We start from the raw sequence: 18,131 nt of genomic DNA on the forward strand, positions 1-18,131 counted from the left end.
AACATTAAAAAAAATTTTTTTTTTAATTTCCTATTCAAAAACTCTAATTCTACGTATGTTTTGAAATTCAGTTTTCCTGATTTCGAAAAGGGTTCATGCACAGTTATTATATAACTAGTAAGATCTGGGACAGAACCCAATAGTCAACCACACTGGCATTTCCCCAGTAAGATGAACATTCATTTTGGTGAAAATAGTAAAGGTCTGATACGACCACAGACCTAAATACACGTCAGGTTTTGTCATCAAATAGGCTCTTATCAGATCCTGCCACAAAATGATACATTTTGGTTTTCAAAGTTCTTTGGTCTTCAGAATTGCAACAAAGACCTTGTTCAGGGATAATTTGTAAGATGTAATAGAATTTTAAATATGCAAGTCCATTTCCAGTAAACTAAAAAGAAATATCTGCACAAATATGCAAGGATGTATGTACAGATACACACTGTAAAGATATACACTGTGGCATTAATTAAAAGGAAAAGGTTGAAGACACAATCAACTATAAACGGGAAACAAGATGGGGCGCCTGGGTGGCGCAGTCGGTTAAGCGTCCGACTTCAGCCAGGTCACGATCTCGCGGTCCCTGAGTTCGAGCCCCGCGTCAGGCTCTGGGCTGATGGCTCGGAGCCTGGAGCCTGTTTCCGATTCTGTGTCTCCCTCTCTCTCTGCCCCTCCCCCGTTCATGCTCTGTCTCTCTCTGTCCCAAAAATAAATAAAAAAAAAAACGTTGGAAAAAAAAAAAAAAAAAACGGGAAACAAGGATGGCCCATTGATGCCAAGGAACACACAACAACTGTTACAAAGGCAGATTTGCATTTACTGACACAAAACAAAGTCCAAGGTAAAGCTGCCAGAAAAAAAAGCAAGTAAAAAAACAGCATTCCTATTACTGCTTCTAAAAATTATTTGTGTGAGAACAGAAGAAGGTAGAAAAAGTTTGTCACAGTGGGAATACTCTAGAGAACAGGACCATTAACTCTTTTATTTCATACATGTAATGTATCATTGAGTTTTGGTTTTTTTAACATTTTTTTTAACATTTTTTTTTTTCTGAGAGACAGAGAGAGATGGAGTGCAAGCAGGGGAGGGGCAGAGAGAGAGAGGGAGAATCCGAAGCAGGCTCCAGGCTCCGAGCTGTCAGCGGGGCTCAAATCCATGAACCGCGAGATCATGACCTGAGCTGAAGTCAGATGCTTGACCAACTGAGCCACCCAGGCGCCCCTGCCATAACATTTTAAAATTAAAACAAAATAAAGTATTTTAAACAAAATCTGTAATGTACTTCTGTCATTATTAAAGCAGGGTTTTTTCCTGATATAATGTAAGAATAGATTTATAAACCAGGAGGAAAAATAAGATAAAAACGTATAATCACTTTAAACAGCTATTTTTCCCTTCTTTTCCTTTGTATATAAATTCGAGAAGTTCTACTTAATTTTGAAATAAGTTCTGATACCACACCGGTAATTCCAAAATCTGAACATACAGACAATATTCAGAAATATTCCCTATTGTATATACGTTTGCTTTTAATTTTTTCTATTCCACAAGATGCTTTAATGAGTATCTTTACATGTACATTTAACGTCTCTTCAAGTGAAGGATAACTTCCTAGGTTACATTTACAAATGGAACTAATAAGTAAAAAAGATGTGGCAAATTTCAACATCCTTCATGTTACACTTAATTGCAAAGTGATAAAACTTCAATTTTACAATTTAATTTGAACCCACTAATTATTCTCAGGCCTCACATATTTTTGTAGGGCTTTGAAAAATAGAAAGGATCTAGAAACTAAACGATGATATAAATAATGGATAAAAGTGTCCTGCTATTCTTTGTTCCTTTTTATTAGCACATGCCCTCCACACATGTTGCAGGGCTAAGTAAGATCTTTGTGTTGAAATGACATAAAAAAGGAAAACAGGTGGATGGATAGATGAGTGAGCAGAAGGGTGGTAAGAGAAGGAATGAAGAAATAAATAAATAAATGAACTACTAAAGTGGTCAAGTCACAGTCTGAATAAGCTCATCAACACCTTGTCCTAGTCTTCCTTCTTCACTGCCACGGTCTCTGAAGAATTAAGTGACCCGTGAGAAACATAATAATTTATTTGTAGCACTAAAAGGAAACCAGAAAATTGTATACCCTGGATAAATTATTTAATTTCTCTCAAAACATACTTTCTTATGCCATTCTGTCAATCTTCTAACTAAAGTGAAACAAAAAAGCAGAGTCCAAATTATCTGGCTTAATAATTAAAGCTGTTTTGTATGGTAGGAACCTCAGTCAGATGTATTTCTTCAGTTTAAGTGCCATAATTTTATTTGCTTTCCCTTGAAAGTACAGAAGATTTTTGACAATTATTAGTGAAAGTTCCAAGACACATTGTCCCCTTTCCTTTATATATACTGCAAAACTGCTCAATTTTCAGACAACTTGCTCACATTTTTTAATAATGTTTATTTTTGAAAGACAGAGACAGAGTGCAAGTGAAGGAGGAGCAGAGACAGAGGGAGACACAGAATCCGAAGCAGGCTCCAGGCTCTGAGCTGTCAGCACAGAGCCCAATGTGGGGTTCGAACCCACAGATCGCAAGATCATGACCTGAGGCGAAGTCAGATGCTGAACAACTGAGCCACCCAAGCGTCCCTCTTTTTGTTTTTTTGTTTGTTTGTTTAAGAATTATTTTAAGGGCACACAAGAGATGGGGGCGGGGGGCAGGGAGGAAGGGAAGGAGAGAGAGGATACCTCAAGCATGCCCCCACCCAGCATGGAGCCCCATCTAGACCCTGGGATCATAACCTGAGCCGAAACCAAGAGTTGGACTGAGTTACCTAGGCACCCCTGTTCACATTTCTTAAATCAAGATTCTTACAGTTAATTTCAAAAGAAACTTCCTAGTCAAAATATTAAAAAAAGCCTTTCTAGTTGGCAGACATAGGGTTAAGATTGTTAACAGATTTATCACTGCCTGTATCTGCTACAATACAGCTAAGTATCAAGACTACCCATAAGATCATCACATGTTGAATTACTCTTGCTGATAGTACACAGCTATCTGAATTTCAAATTGAATCTGATATACTCCAGCATATTAAATAAATGAGGGGTGACTGGCTGGCTCAGTCAGAAGAACATACAAGTCTTGACCTCAGGGTTGTGGATTCAAGCCTCACGATGGGTGCATACTGCTAAAATAATAAACTTAAAAAATATGTAAGATTAATGAAAAAACATTCAATTACAAATTACCACACACACAGAACACTCCTCACATCAAGCAACCAACATTTCACCTAATGTGCAAATAGGTACCCTTTTAAAAATTACTAAGTACTCCATAGTTTCTGCACTTCACTTTAATAATCTGATCATTCCAACTATCCGCCTCCCTATGCTTCTCTAAATTCCAAAGAGGCAAAACTTGTACTTGTGTCTTTTATTCCCAAGTATATCCCTAATACTTACGATCCTTTTTTTTTAACTTATTTCTAATTTCAAATTAGAACAAAAAAGTTAACAAAACTTAACAAAAAAGTTGCAGAAACAGTACAGAATGTCTATCCCTCATGCAGCATCCCCTAATATTAACATCTTAACGCAAACATAGTACAACTATTAAAAGTAGAAGTTAACATTAGTATATTACAATTAAACTACAGATTTTATTCAGATTTCACCAGTTTCCCCATTAATGCCCTTCTTCTGTTCTAGGATTCTTTCTAGAATCCATTACATTGCATTTAACTATTCTCTTTAGTCTACTTCACTTTCAGTCTTTCTTGGTCTTTCATGAACTTGGCATTTTTTTCTTTTCCAGTGCCATGTAGGTTTCACTGCCCGGGCCTGGGACAGACTAGGGATCCTCACCCATGGCAGGGTGAGGAGGGGATGGAGATGAGGTTGATAATAAAATATGGTTTGTGGTAGAATCACGGGTTCTGTCTTTGCTGAAAAAGACCCAAGGGCCTGGTTAGCTGGTAACTGCAAAGTCTAATTTTTCTCTGGACTGCACATGCAGGTGCAGCAGGAAGCTTTTCCTGCTGGTTACACCTGCAGGAAGCAGCTGGGAGGTACAGAGTCCAAAAGCTGGATGCATGGGGCACAGGGAGGAATAAGAGAAGCCAGTCTGTTAGCTACCATGTTCCACCTGCTTTTGTAAGTACAGGGCACCACCAGGCTGGAAGCTATCTGGGTGGGCTGAAAATGACCAGGCACAGCATAGGGCTGTAACTGTGGCTGAGACAGGTACTGCACTTCAGTAAATGATGAAGGTGCTGAGCTGTTGACTAGGACTACAGGCCAGCATCTTGGGTCCATAGTGAGATGGGGGATGAGCAGTCCCATGGACGCTCACGGACTGCCTGGGGATTGCCTACGCTCTGGGCCATTATTATTGCCTCTGCAAAAAGAGCTGCTGAACCCATGTAGTGCTGGGTTGTAAGCACCTGGGAGTCTGCATCTCTGTTTGACTTTATCAGCTGCCAAAAGGATGCCAGGGTGATTCTGTGCTCCAGGGCTCGTCCCCCGCTATGTGCTGAAGAGGTGAGATCCTGCATAAACAGTCACTCTGCTGGTATGCAGGTGATGTCGGAGTGGTCAGGTCCTCTGCTTTTTCTCCTCCATTTTTCTTCATGTAAAACTTTTCTTGGGCTGTAGGAAAAGCTACTGCCTCTTCCTGTAGGGCCACAAGCTTCTCCTGCAACTTCAGGATGTGTTCTGTGGTTCCATCTACTTTTTCTTCCTTCTCTCCTGCTTTTCCTTCAACCTGTTTCATCATCTTACACACCTCTCCTTCCTACTGCAAACCACACTCCTGGCTCCGTCATGATGCGCTAGTACAATGCCCAGGCCATGGTACTAGAATCCTTGGGGCATTCCAGGAATGCAGGAATGGGATTGCTGGGGGCACCTGGGCCGTGGGAGCCCTGCTCTGTCACTGACTGCCAGACCTTGTACTGGACATGTGGGGCAGAAGGTCCTCAGGGGGTACCATGCCCAGCTGAGGCAAAAGCCCACCTATGTGCTGCCATGGTCAGGTGCGCAGCACTTGCCTCCCTGCCCTGCCAGCCTGGCAGCCAGAGGTCTACCATGTGCACAGGCCACGGTCTCTAGCCTGAGCACTCAGCACACCTTCTTCCCCACCAGCCTCAGGGTGAATCTGACACTTCAAAAAAAAAAAAAAAAAAAACTGATTATTTTGTGCAATGTCCTTCAAGCTGGGCTCATGTTATATGCCCTCATGAAAATGTCCAATGCTAGAAATGTTTGGCAAAAAAAAAAAAAAAAAAACAAAAACAAAAACACAAAAAAATGACAATGTATCCTTCTGAGTATATTGTATCAAGCAGTATCTGGTGTCAATGTCTCATTACAGGTGACATGAACCTTAATGCTTTTTGCTTCTCCGCTTTAAATTTACTATTTTTCCATTAGTACGTAATACAAAAGAGAAACGTAAACTGCGTTTCTCAAGTTTGGGAATAAATTTGAAACACCCATCAGTAAATCTTGTTTGTAACAATTATTATTACTACATGGCATGCCCACTGGTGATTTTCTCTCTCTCATTCCTTCTTCCATACTGATTGTTCTATTGTAAGGAAAAGCTGTCCATTGTCTTCCATTTATTTATTCATTCAATTGTTTACTTTTATCAGCATGAGCTTCTGGATATCTAATTTATTCTGCAGTTTAAAATGTAGTATTATCAGGGCTCCTGGGTGGCTCAGTTGGTGGAGCATCTGACCTCAGCTCAGGTCATGATCTCCTGGTTTGGCAGTTCAAGCCCCGCATCAGGCTCACTACTCAGTGCACTCTGGATCCTCTGTCCCTCTCTCTCGGCCCCTCCCCTACTTGCACTTTCTCAAAAATAAATAAAATATTAAAAAAAAAAAAAAGTTCTATAAGAAAAATAAATAAAATCTAATACTACCATTTTTTATTTTGTTGTTGAAATTTTTCCAAGTTTGGCCATTTAGGAGCACCTTCATTGTGGCTCCTATGTATTTTCAACATGTCTCATCTTTTATGAATATAGGTCTACTACATTGTACTGGGTTTTGCTTTACTGCACATACAGTATTTTTTTATACAATTTTTTTTCTTTTTTTACAAACTAAGGGTGTGGCAACTCTGTAGGCTATTGGTGCCACTGTTCCAAAAGCACTTGTTCACTTTGTGTCTTTGTGTCATATTTTGGTAGGTAATTATCAAAATATTTCATTACTATATTTGTAAGGCTGATGTGTCATGATTTTTTTTTAATTTTTTTTTTAACGTTTATTTATTTTTGAGAGAGAGAGAGAGACAGAGCATGAACGGGGGAGGGGCAGAGACAGAGGGAGACACAGAACTGGAAGCAGGCTCCAGGCTCTGAGCCATCAGCCCAGAGCCTGACGCAGGGCTCGAACTCACGGACGGTGAGATCGTGACCTGAGCTGAAGTCAGATGCTTAACCGACTGAGCCACCCAGGCGCCCCATGATGTGTGATGATTTTTGATGTTGCTTACTACTGTAATTGTTCTGAGGCACCACAAACCACACCCGCATCCGGACAGTAAACATGATCAATAAACACTGTATAATCTAACTGCTCCATCAACGAGCCATTCCCCCTCTCCCTCCCCTCTCTTCTCTTTCTCCTTGGGCCTCCCTACTCCTTGAGACACAACAATACTGAAATTAGGCCAATGCCTAATCCTAGAATGGTATTTAAGTATTCATGTGAAAGGAAGAGCTGCATGTCTCTTACTTTAAATCAAAAGCTAGAAATGATTAAGCTTCATGAGGAAGGCATGGTGAAAGCCAAAAGAGACCAAAAGCTAGGCTACTTGCACCAAACAGTTAGCAAAGCTGTGAATACAAAGGAAAAGTTCTTCAAAGAAATAAACCAAAAAGAGCTACTCCACCGGCACCTGGGTGGCTCAGCTGGTTGAGCGTCTGACTCTTGGTTTCGGCTCAGGTCATGAACTCATGGCTTCATGGGTTCAAGCTCCACACTGGGTTGCGCACTGACAGTGTGGAGCCAGCTTGGTAGTCTCTCTCCACCTCTCTCTCTGCCCACCCCACCCCCCCGAATCGTGCTATCTCTTAAAGAAACAAACAAAAAAGTGTTACTCCAGTGAACACAAGAATGATAAGAAAACAAAATAGCCTTGTTGCTGGAATGGAGGACTTTAAGTACATTACATAGAAGATCAAACCAGCCACAAGGTTCCCTATAGACTTAATCCAGAACAAGGCCCTAATGCTATTCAATTCTATGCAGGTTGAAAAAGGTGAAGAAACTACAGGAAAAAAATTTATGAAGCTAGCAGAGAGGTAGAAGCTGCCATCAAGTTATCCAGAAGATGTAGCTTAGATAATTAATGAAGGTGGCTACACTAAACAACAGATTTTCAATGTAGACTAAATAGGTTTATACTGAAAGAAGATGCAATCTAGGACTATCATAGCTATAGAAGGCTGACTGTCTTGTTAGGGGCTAAGGGAGCTGGTGACCTGAAGGTGAAGCCAATGCTCACTGACCATTCTGAAAATTTTAGGGCTCTTAAGAATTATGCTCAACCTACTGTTCTATACATTGCGCAACAAAGCCTGGATGATAGCACATCTTTTTATAATGTGGTTTACTGAGTATTTTAAGCCCACTGCTGAGATCTTCTGCTCAGAAAAAAAAAAAAAAAAAAAGAGTCCTTTCAAAATATTGCTGCTCACTGACAATGCAACTAACTGGTCACCCAAGAGCTCTGGTGGCAATATACAATTACTTTAATGTTTTTGTGCCTGCTAACAACATCCATTCTACAGCCCACAGACCAAGGAGCAATTCTGACTTTTAAGTCTTATTTTTTTAAAAATACATTTCACGGGGCGCCTGGGTGGCTCAGTCGGTTAAGCGTCCGACTTCGGCTCAGGTCATGATCTCGCGGTCCGTGAGTTTGAGCCCCGCGTCGGGCTCTGTGCTGACAGCTCGGAGCCTGGAGCCCGTTTCAGATTCTGTGCCTCCCTCTCTCTCACCCTCCCCTGTTCATGTTCTGTCTCTCTCTGTCTCAAAAATAAACGTTAAAAAAAAAAATTTTTTTTTAAATACATTTCACAAAGCCAGAGATGCCCTAGACAGTGATTCTTCTGATGGATCTGGGCAAAGTAAAATGAAAAACTTCCAGAAAGGATTTCACCATTCTAGGTGCCACTAAGAACATCTGTGCTTCAAAGGAAGAGGTCTATCAACATTAACAGGAGTTTGAAGAAGTTGACTCCAACCCAACCCTCATGGATGACTTTGAGTTGAGGGGCTCAAGATATCAGTGAAAGAAGTAAATGCAGATGTGGTGGAAAGAGCAAACGAACTAGAATTACAAGTAAAGCCTGAAGTTGTGATTGAATTGCTGCAGTCTCATGACCAAACTTTAACAAATGAGAAGCTGCTTCTATGGATATGCAAAGAAATTAGTTTCTTGAGGTGGGATCTACTACTAGTGAAGATGCTGTGAAAATTGTTGAATTGACAACAAAGAACTTAGCATATTACATAAATGAAGCTGATAAAGCATCAGCAGGGTTTGTAAAGATTGGCTCCAATTTTGAAATAAGTTCCACTGTGGGTAAAATGCTATCAAATAGCATCACATACGACAGAGAAATCATCTGTGAATTGTCAAAAAAATTGCCACAGCCTCCCCAACCTTCAGCAAGCCCCTCATCAGTTAGTAGTCATCAACAGCAAGAAAAGATCTTACACCAACAAAAAGATTACAATTCACTGAAAGCTCAATGATGGTTAGCATTTTTTTTTTCATTTTTTTAAGTTTATTTATTTATTTTGGGGCACCTGGGTGGCTCAGTCAGTTAAGCATCTGACTTTGGCTCAGGTCATGATCTCGCAGTTTGTGAATTCAAGCCCTGTGTCAGGCTCTCTGCTGACAGCTCAGAGCTTGGAGCCTGCTTCAGATTCTGTGTCTCCCCCTCTCTCTGTCCCTCCCCTGCTCATGCTCGCTCTCTCAATAATAAATAAATGTTAAAAAAAATTTCAAGTTTATTTATTTTAAGAGAGAGCAAGCACAAGTTGGGGGGGGGGGGGCGGGCAGGCAGCGAGGGAGAGTAAGAATTCCAAGCAGGCTCCGTGCCATCAGCACAAAGCCCAGGGTGAGGCTCAAACCCGTGAAACATGAGATCATGACCTGAGCCGAAATGAGAAGTCAGGCGCTTAACCGACTGAGCCCCACAGGCATCCTCCACTTTTTTTTTAATCAAGAAGTGTTTTTTCATTAAGGTGTGTAAATTTTTTTAGACATAATGCTCTTGGCACACTTTATACACTTTATACAGTGTATAGTGTAAATGTTAACTTTTATATGTACTGAGAAACCAAAAAATTAATCTGATACCTTTTATTGCAATATTCACTTTACTCCAGTGGTCTGATACCAAACTTGCAGTATCTCAGAGGTACAACTGTACTTTCTTATTCTCTGGCACAACATTCCAGGATCATCTCACACCTTCCAGTCCAGTAATCAACCACTTCCCCACAAAGCCTTGGTTCCATTTATTACAGAATGGTGTTTAGAAACCAAAATCTGGGCACAATGTGTGTTCACCACTTCTAGGTGGACAAGGATTATGAAATACATGTATGTATGTGAACCCACACATACACACACACATCTATATTTCTGTCTAAATTAAATATACTGAGTTCAGGGGCGCCTGGGTGGCGCAGTCGGTTAAGCGTCCGACTTCAGCCAGGTCACGATCTCGCGGTCTGTGAGTTCGAGCCCCGCGTCAGGCTCTGGGCTGATGGCTCAGAGCCTGGAGCCTGTTTCCGATTCTGTGTCTCCTTCTCTCTCTGCCCCTCCCCCGTTCATGCTCTGTCTCTCTCTGTCCCAAAAATAAATAAACGTTAAAAAAAAAAATTTAAAAAAAAATAAATAAATAAATATACTGAGTTCATACCAATACCTCTGATCCCAATTCAACACCCCAGGATTCATTTTAGTTTTAGCCTTTCTCTTTCTCCAACAAGGAGAAAACCTGCATTTGATTATCTACATTTGTTCATCTGTTTACTCAAAAAAAAATACATATACATTCTTTCCATTAAAGACCTAATCAGGGGAGCCGGGTTGCTCAGTCGGTTAAGCGTCCAACTCTTGATTTCAGCTCAGGTCAGATCTCACGGTTCGTGGGTTCAAGCCCTATGTCAGGTTCTGCACTGACAGCATGGAGCCTGCTTGGGATTCTCTCTCCTCTCTCTGCCCCTCCCCTGCTCTCTCTCTCAAAATAAATAAACAATTAAAAAAATTAAAAAGTCGTCTCAGAACTGCTAGCCCATATCCCTGTGAGAAACACATTAACTAGATTAAAATTTTGATGTACTGTTTTTCTTGCCATTGGCTTATACTGTCAAGACAGTGTTTTCCAAAGTTATTTAGGGTCCTTATTTCCTTCCCCATCCCCTTTCAGAGTGATAATGTTATTCACTTGCAATACAACTATGTTCTTTTGTTTTAAGATTTTATTTTTAGGGGCGCCTGGGTGGCTTGGTCGGTTAAGCGTCCGACTTCGGCTCAGGTCATGATCTCACGGTCTATGAGTTCGAGCCCCGCGTCGGGCTCTGTGCTGACAGCTCAGAGCCTGGAGCCTGTTTCAGATTCTGTGTCTCCCTCTCTCTCTGACCCTCCCCCGTTCATGCTCTGTCTCTCTCTGTCTCAAAAATAAATAAACGTTAAAAAAAAAAAAAATTAAAAAAAAAAAAAGATTTTATTTTTAAGTAATCTCTACACCCAATGTGGGGCTCAAACTTATAACCCTGAGATCGAGAACTGCATGCTCCACCAACTAAGCCAGGCCCCCATTTGTTTTTCTTTTTATGCCCTTTTATGGGTTCTCCGACACTGGTTATTTTTTTTAGCAGATGAAGGGTAGAGTACTAATTCTAAAAGTCTAGCTGTCAAGTATAAATATCAGGGAAAGATGGAGTCATAGTTTTATGTATGGGAGGGGAGGTTTCCTTTTCTTGTAAAAGTAGAAGAGACTTTAACATATTTACATAAAAAGAAGCAACAAGGAAGAAGTTGGCAAAAGGTCCCTTGTGTAAGGAAAACATGCAGGGCGTTTTATACAATAGTGGTTCTCAAGCTTTATGATGCATTAGAATCACCTGGAAGATTTTTAAGCACAGTTGGCTGGTCTCCACCCCTACCATTTCTGATTCACCAGTTGGGGGATGTGGAGGCTTGAAAATAGAATGCTGGGCACCTGGGTGGCTCAGAAGGTGGAGCGTCTGACTTTTGGTTTCAGCTCGGGTCAAGATCTCTCGGTTTGTGGGATCAAGCCCCACGTTGGGCTCTGTGCTGACGGAGCAAAGCCTGCTTATTAGCATTCTCTCTCTCTCTGTCTCTCTGTCTCTGTCTCTCTCTCCCTTGCCCTCCCTTCCTCTGCCACTCCCTCACTCCTTCTCTCTCAAAATAAATAATCATTAAAAAAAAAAAATGCGAATGCTGCCTGTCGAAATTCCATAATTTCAAAATAAGTAGGTTAGAGTGAAATCAGAGTAGTTCCAAGACAGAAACATATACACATTGTTTTAATCAAGCACAAAGTTAGAAAAAATACATTAAAATATACTGAATACTATCTATCTCCAGACCATACTTGACATTTATTCAAGGTTTTTCACCTTGTCTTTTTTTTTTTATTTCCCACGATCACCTTACTTTCTACCACAAGCACTTACTACCTTTATAACACTTAAAAAAACAAACTTTAAGTGTGCTTAATGTATCATAGCTTTGAGGGGCACCTGGGTGGCTCAGTAGGTTAAGCGTCCAACTTCAGCTCAGGTCATGATCTCACAGTTCGTGAGTTCTAGCCCCATGTCAGGCTCTGTACTGACAACTCAGAGCCTGGAGACTGCTTCAAATTCTGTGTCTTCCTCTCTCTCTGCCCCTCCCCTGCTCGCACTCTCTCTCTCAAAAAATAAACATTAAAAAAGAAAAAAATTTTTAAATATATCATAGCTCTGTTTATAACATTTCCTAATTACTATGATTTTCAACAACTCTTAAAAGTAACATTTATCTCATTATATTTCACAATTAAATATTTCTGGTATAAGAAAAGCTGTTAATTTTTATTTATACATCTTAGATCAACCAGTCTCCCAAACATCCTTATTTAACCTAAAATATTTTAAGTTGACCATCACAGTTGTCTATCGTATACTGAGATTTTAAATGCCCATACCCCTTTTTAATCATGTATCCCCCTTCCATAAATCTTTAAGCAAATTATCAGAAGCCCAAAACAAGAAAAACTAAAACTAAGAGCAGTTAATATATAGCCATCTCTAGAAAAAAACGATCCAGGAAATCATAATACATTCTTACAAATTATATGAAGCACTTAAGTCCCTTATGTACGTTCACAGTGAATGCAAAGTGTCCATAACCAGCTAAAAAAATAAAGGAAACATAAGAATAACAAAGAACTATGCTAGTTTATAGTCAAAATGGAAAATTTTGTTACTTTTCTGTATTTTCCAACTTGTACAATTTGTTTATAATAGGCAGTAGGGAATTTTATCAATAACACACACAACAAAAACTGGGTATGTTCACATATGTATTATGGTGATGTTCTTTTACCTCAGTTGTATTTGCTTCCGTTTTTGCAACTCTTGGTTTCTGAGTTCTTCCAATCGTCTGAGTTCTTCTTGACGCCTCATTAGATCTATAAAATAAACCACACATTAATATTTCTACCTTCTCTTTCTGTATTTTTAAATCAATAAACATATTATTACTGACAATATATTTAGTAACTTATTCATATTCATGCACCTAGCTTCTCTTTTGTCTATTATACCATCTTATAATGAAAGGTTATATAAGCTGTATAATCAAATTACTATCTTTTCTGGACCTGTTTGTTTCTTCATAGGTATGAAAATAATAAAATTCATCCTTATGTTAATAAATTAAAATGGGTAGTAATTGTTTTAACATAAGGCCTAGAACATACTAAAAATGGAATAAATGGCAGACATATTTTCATGTACACTCGTAAACACATTAAAATTTTTTTTCAGCAGTGAATATAAAGCACAAAAAGATGCTTTGGGAGACATGAACAGAGGGCACATAAGACCAGAACACACAAACAGAATAAAGAGATAAGATGCTGCTTAAAACCAAAAGAATATCCCTCCCCAAAATACAATTAGTGTAAGATTCCTCCTATGCAAAGTCAATTTCTTATAAAAACAAGCAATGAGAGAATTCTTTCTTATAAGGGGAATAAAGGCTGAATTCTGATATTAACAAGATCATTTTAATTTTAAACAAGATGAGCATTCCTGCTGTCATGAATCTTTGCTATATCAAGAACAGGGGTTCCAGAGTAGTACAAGATGAGAAAAAGTACATTTGTTTTGCCCAAGTGCTAAAGAATCTTTGTAATATCTTACCAAATTATTATGTGTGCATACACACATGGATCAAAAAATATTAAAATACTCTGCATAGCACAATTACTGGTTGCTTTTATTTCCCTTTTCCCTTATGTTATCTGAAATTTCTAATATGAACATAAATTATCTTGATTAAATGTTCCTTAACAAATCACTATTATTAAGAACATAACAGGGGTGCCTGGGTGGCTACCTCAGTTATGTGTCCGACTCGGTTTCAGCTCAGGCCATGATCTCACGGTTTATGAGTGCCAGCCCCACATCAGGCTTTGTGCTGACTGTGCAGAGCTTGCTCGGGATTCTCTCTCCCTCTCTCCCTGCCCCTCCTGCATGTGTCTCTCTCAAAATAAATATGTAAACTTAAAAAGAAGAGAACATACCAAAATACTAACAGTCACAGTTAACATTCTATGAGTCAGTTACCCTAATATCATAACCATGACAAAGTAGGCATCATTAACCTTAACAAGATAATTATCTTTCCCATTTTTACAGACTGAAAACAGATCGAATTATGTATTAATTATGTCATCGAAAAAAGATTTGGACAGACGGGCCTGGCTGGCTCAGTCAGAAGATCATGCAACTCTTGATCTAGGGGTCATGAGTTCGAACCCCACGAGGGGTACACTGATTAAAGAAAACATTTAAAAAAAAAATCATTCAGACTGATTATAAATGTACTGTAGCGACACAGGTAGTAGGGACCGGGTGATTCTGTCAACATGCCAGTTGACAGAACACTTAGCTATCTTAAAAAGTCACCAAACACTACTACAATGATTTTGAACATTCAGACCATTAGTTGTCATCCTTAACTGCTCATCAGAACTACTTAAGTACCTTTTAACCACAAAATCTCTTGGGAGGTAGATATCAGTATTTTTTTTTTTTTTGAAGCTCCCTAGTTGACTCCACTGTACAACCACTGAGAACCATACAACTATCATATAATTACTTTAGCTGGAGAAAGCTAGTAGACACCAAAAATATATTATCTACCTCAATAAGCCAAAATGTGCACAGTGTCCCTTTATCACTGATTATCCAAAAAAGTCTATTCAGTATATCCTATAATAATTTTAACATGAGTTTGTAGGCTAGCTTCTCTTAAATCATGGACAAATTACCACATATAATAAATGTAAAAATATGCATTTTCTTCCACGAAAAGGACTAAGACATTTGTTTTCCAACTAGATTTTCTCCTTTTAAGCTATGCCTGTTGAGAAAGCTGCTTTACCCTCTCAGACAGTATTTCCTCATCTGCAACATTGGTAAAATAATTAGCTCAAAGAACCCAACACTAAAGTTCCTGAAATTTCACCAAAGCTTATATATTAAACACTGCCAGAGAAATATCCTTCTGGGGAAAAAAATTACAAAAAAAAATAGAGAGAGAGCTAGAGTGTTTTTTCCTTTGTAAAAAACACTTTTACTTTGATTTCAGTAAATCACAGTAACAGGTATTTTCTTAAAAAAATATCCTGGGGGGGGGCGCCTGGGTGGCGCAGTCGGTTAAGCGTCCGACTTCAGCCAGGTCACGATCTCGCGGTCCGGGAGTTCGAGCCCCGCGTCAGGCTCTGGGCTGATGGCTCAGAGCCTGGAGCCTGTTTCCGATTCTGTGTCTCCCTCTCTCTCTGCCCCTCCCCCATTCGTGCTCTGTCTCTCTCTGTCCCAAAAATAAATAAACATTGAAAAAAAAAATTTTTAAATAAAAAAATAAAAAAAAATAAAAAAAAATAAAAAAAATATCCTGGGGCACATGGATGCCCAACTCTAGTAAGTGTCCAACTCTTTATTCTGGCTCAGGTCATGATATCACAATCATGAGATTGAGCCCTACATCAGGCTCCATGCTGACAGCTTGGAGCTGCTTGAGATTCTCTCTCTCCATTCCTCTCTGTCACTCCCCTGTTCATGCTTCTCTATTGAAATAAATCAACATTAAAAAAAATAGGAATCCAAAGGCATCCATACACATAAAGACATCAGATGTAACACTACGTTTTTTTTTTTAATGTTTCTATTCATTTTTGAGAGAGCGAGCGAGAAAGAGAGCGCGCGCACGCACAGGGGAGAGGGAGACAGAGGATCTGAAGTGGACTCTGCACTGACAGCAAAGAGCCAGATGTAGGGCCCAAACTCATGAGCCATGAGATCATGACCTAAACTGAAGAAGGAGGCTTAACCGACTGAGCCACCCAGGCGCCCCTGAAGCACTAGTGATTACTAGACCAAATAACATTTGAAAATCCTTGCCTAATTTAATGATAAATAACATAAAATTACATCTATAACTTTAATATATCAAATACATGGGAATATAAGGAACTAAAGGAGAATACAGACAAATTTAAAATTTGATTTACTAGACTGTAGAAGTGTTTCTCAACTTAATATCCTTCATGAAAACTGAATGTATACTCTCTGACCTAACAAGTCTATTTTCTAGAAATATAAGCATTGAATCTACAGATTGTAAGGGCATATTTAGCCCCAAGGAAAAGCTGAAACACTGTATTGCACAACAAGATGCATCTTGACAGACAGAAAGCAGTAATAAGGTATAGTAAAATGTTAGTAACAGAATCTAAGTGGCAAACACCTTAAAATTCCTTCAACTCTATGTTCAAATTTTCTCGCAAAAAAAAAAAAAAGGGGGGGGTGGGGGTGGGGGGAACATATCCTAAATAAGCTACTGAACTTTACTTAAGAAGAAAGAATCAAGATGGAGTCAATTACGACAAGATGGGAAAAAACTCAGGCTTACCTCAGACTTCCCCACAGAAACATTCAGTGCTAGAAGACAATGAAACATACTATCAAGTACTTAAGAAAGGAAGACAGAAAAAGATCCATGAATTCGAAGCACCAGTTTAAAATGTTAAGGATCACAGTATTTTAGAACATGCAAGAACTCAAGGAATGTTGTTTCTATGAACCCTTCTTAAATCATGAGGATAAACACCAAATGATGAAAAGACAAGTCATGACTCCTCTATTTAATAGGGTTAAGATTAAAACACATGAACGTTATCAAATTAAAGAACATTAACTTGAAATGAAAACACAGTATTGAAGAGATATGTGCACTTTGATGTGCACTGCAGCATTACGCACAAAAGCAAATATACGGAAACAACCTAAGTTATCTATCAATGAAAGAATGGATAAAGATGTGGTGTACACACACAATATACATCTATCTACACACCCTCATACACACAATATACGTACACACACACAATGGAATATTATTTCAGCCACAAGAAAATGAAACCCTACATTTCCAAGAACACAGATGGACCTTGAGGGCATTAAGCTCGGTAAAGTATGTCAAATAAAGACAAATACTGCATGGTAGAACTTACATGTGGAATCTTAAAAAAAAAAAAAAAAAAAAAATCAAACTCTTAGAAACAAACATTAGAAAAGTGGCTTTCAAGGGGCTGGAAAGTAAAGTAACCAGGGAGAGTCTGGTAAAAGGATAAAAGTTCTGCCCTTAAGAATAGTAAAGCCTGAGGATTTAATGTGTAACATAGTGGCTATGTTTTAAATAATTACTGTGTAACTGAAAACTACTAAGAGAATAAAACTTGAATGTTCTAAAACACCAGAAAAATAAACAAAATCAGCCTTTATACTGAAAAAGAAAAAATTAAGTTAAATAAATCCAAACAAATCAGATGCAAAATAAATAAAAGTTGAGAGGAAAAGAGAATGAAAGAGGAATAAAATATGCCTATTCCATTGGTTTTCTTTCCTTCAGTTATCAGGAATCAAAAGATATTTATAAAGGCAATATACTTCTACTACTTGATTTACCAGTTTGATAGCACATATAAAGAATGAAAATACAATCATAAAAACCCAGTGGTGGAAGAGGAGAGAGTAATAACAAAATTCACGCAGAGTTAAATTTCATCTGTTCAAAGTTTATAACTCTAGGAACAAAGATAACACAAAATAACCATGAAGAAAATTCAGAAACTGCTCCTATGCTGATGATCATAAACAAATGGAGAAGGAAAAAAAAACCTGTAGTAAGTATAATGGGATTTGGATCTAGAAAACATTAAATAAACATCAGTAAAGTACAACTATTAAAACGTATCAGTGTATCCAAGAAGAATTAAGATTCACAAAACTGGGGCGCTTCCATAGCTCAGTTGGTTAAGCATCCAACTTTGGCTCAGGTCATGATCTCATGTCTCTTGAGTTTGAGCCCCGTGTTGGGCTCTGTGCTGACAGCTCAGAGCCTGGAGCCTGCTTTGGATTCTGTGTCTCCCTCTCTCTCTGCCCCTCCCCCACTTGCACACAAGCTCGCTCTCTCTCTCTCTCTCTCTCTCTCTCTCTCTCAAAAACAAATGAACATTAAAAAAAAAGTCACAAGGGGCGCCTGGGTGGCGCAGTCGGTTAAGCGTCCGACTTCAGCCAGGTCACGATCTCGCGGTCCATGAGTTCGAGCCCCGCGTCAGGCTCTGGGCTGATGGCTCAGAGCCTGGAGCCTGTTTCCGATTCTGTGTCTCCCTCTCTCTCTACCCCTCCCCCGTTCATGCTCTGTCTCTCTCTGTCCCAAAAATAAATAAATGTTGAAAAAAAATTTAAAAAAAAAAAAAAAAGTCACAAAACTTTGCTAAGGT

At 39.0% G+C, this 18,131-nt stretch overlaps 1 protein-coding gene across 2 annotated transcripts in view; it reads right to left on the minus strand.

Moving 5' to 3' along the window:
• The window catches only part of PSPC1 (paraspeckle component 1), a 75,111-nt gene that overhangs the window by 25,969 nt on the left and 31,011 nt on the right, over positions 1–18,131 (minus strand). For both annotated transcript variants that reach the window (XM_047077408.1, XM_047077401.1), the window contains exon 5: positions 12,662–12,746. In XM_047077408.1, the coding sequence (XP_046933364.1) occupies positions 12,662–12,746 (85 nt within the window). The remainder of the gene's footprint in view (positions 1–12,661; positions 12,747–18,131) is intronic.

This window comes from Lynx rufus, unplaced genomic scaffold (assembly GCF_022079265.1).
Source record: "Lynx rufus isolate CCGP_SWC_20201006 ecotype Redwood Valley unplaced genomic scaffold, mLynRuf1.p SCAF_1, whole genome shotgun sequence".
In the NCBI taxonomy this organism is placed as follows: domain Eukaryota; kingdom Metazoa; phylum Chordata; class Mammalia; order Carnivora; family Felidae; genus Lynx; species Lynx rufus.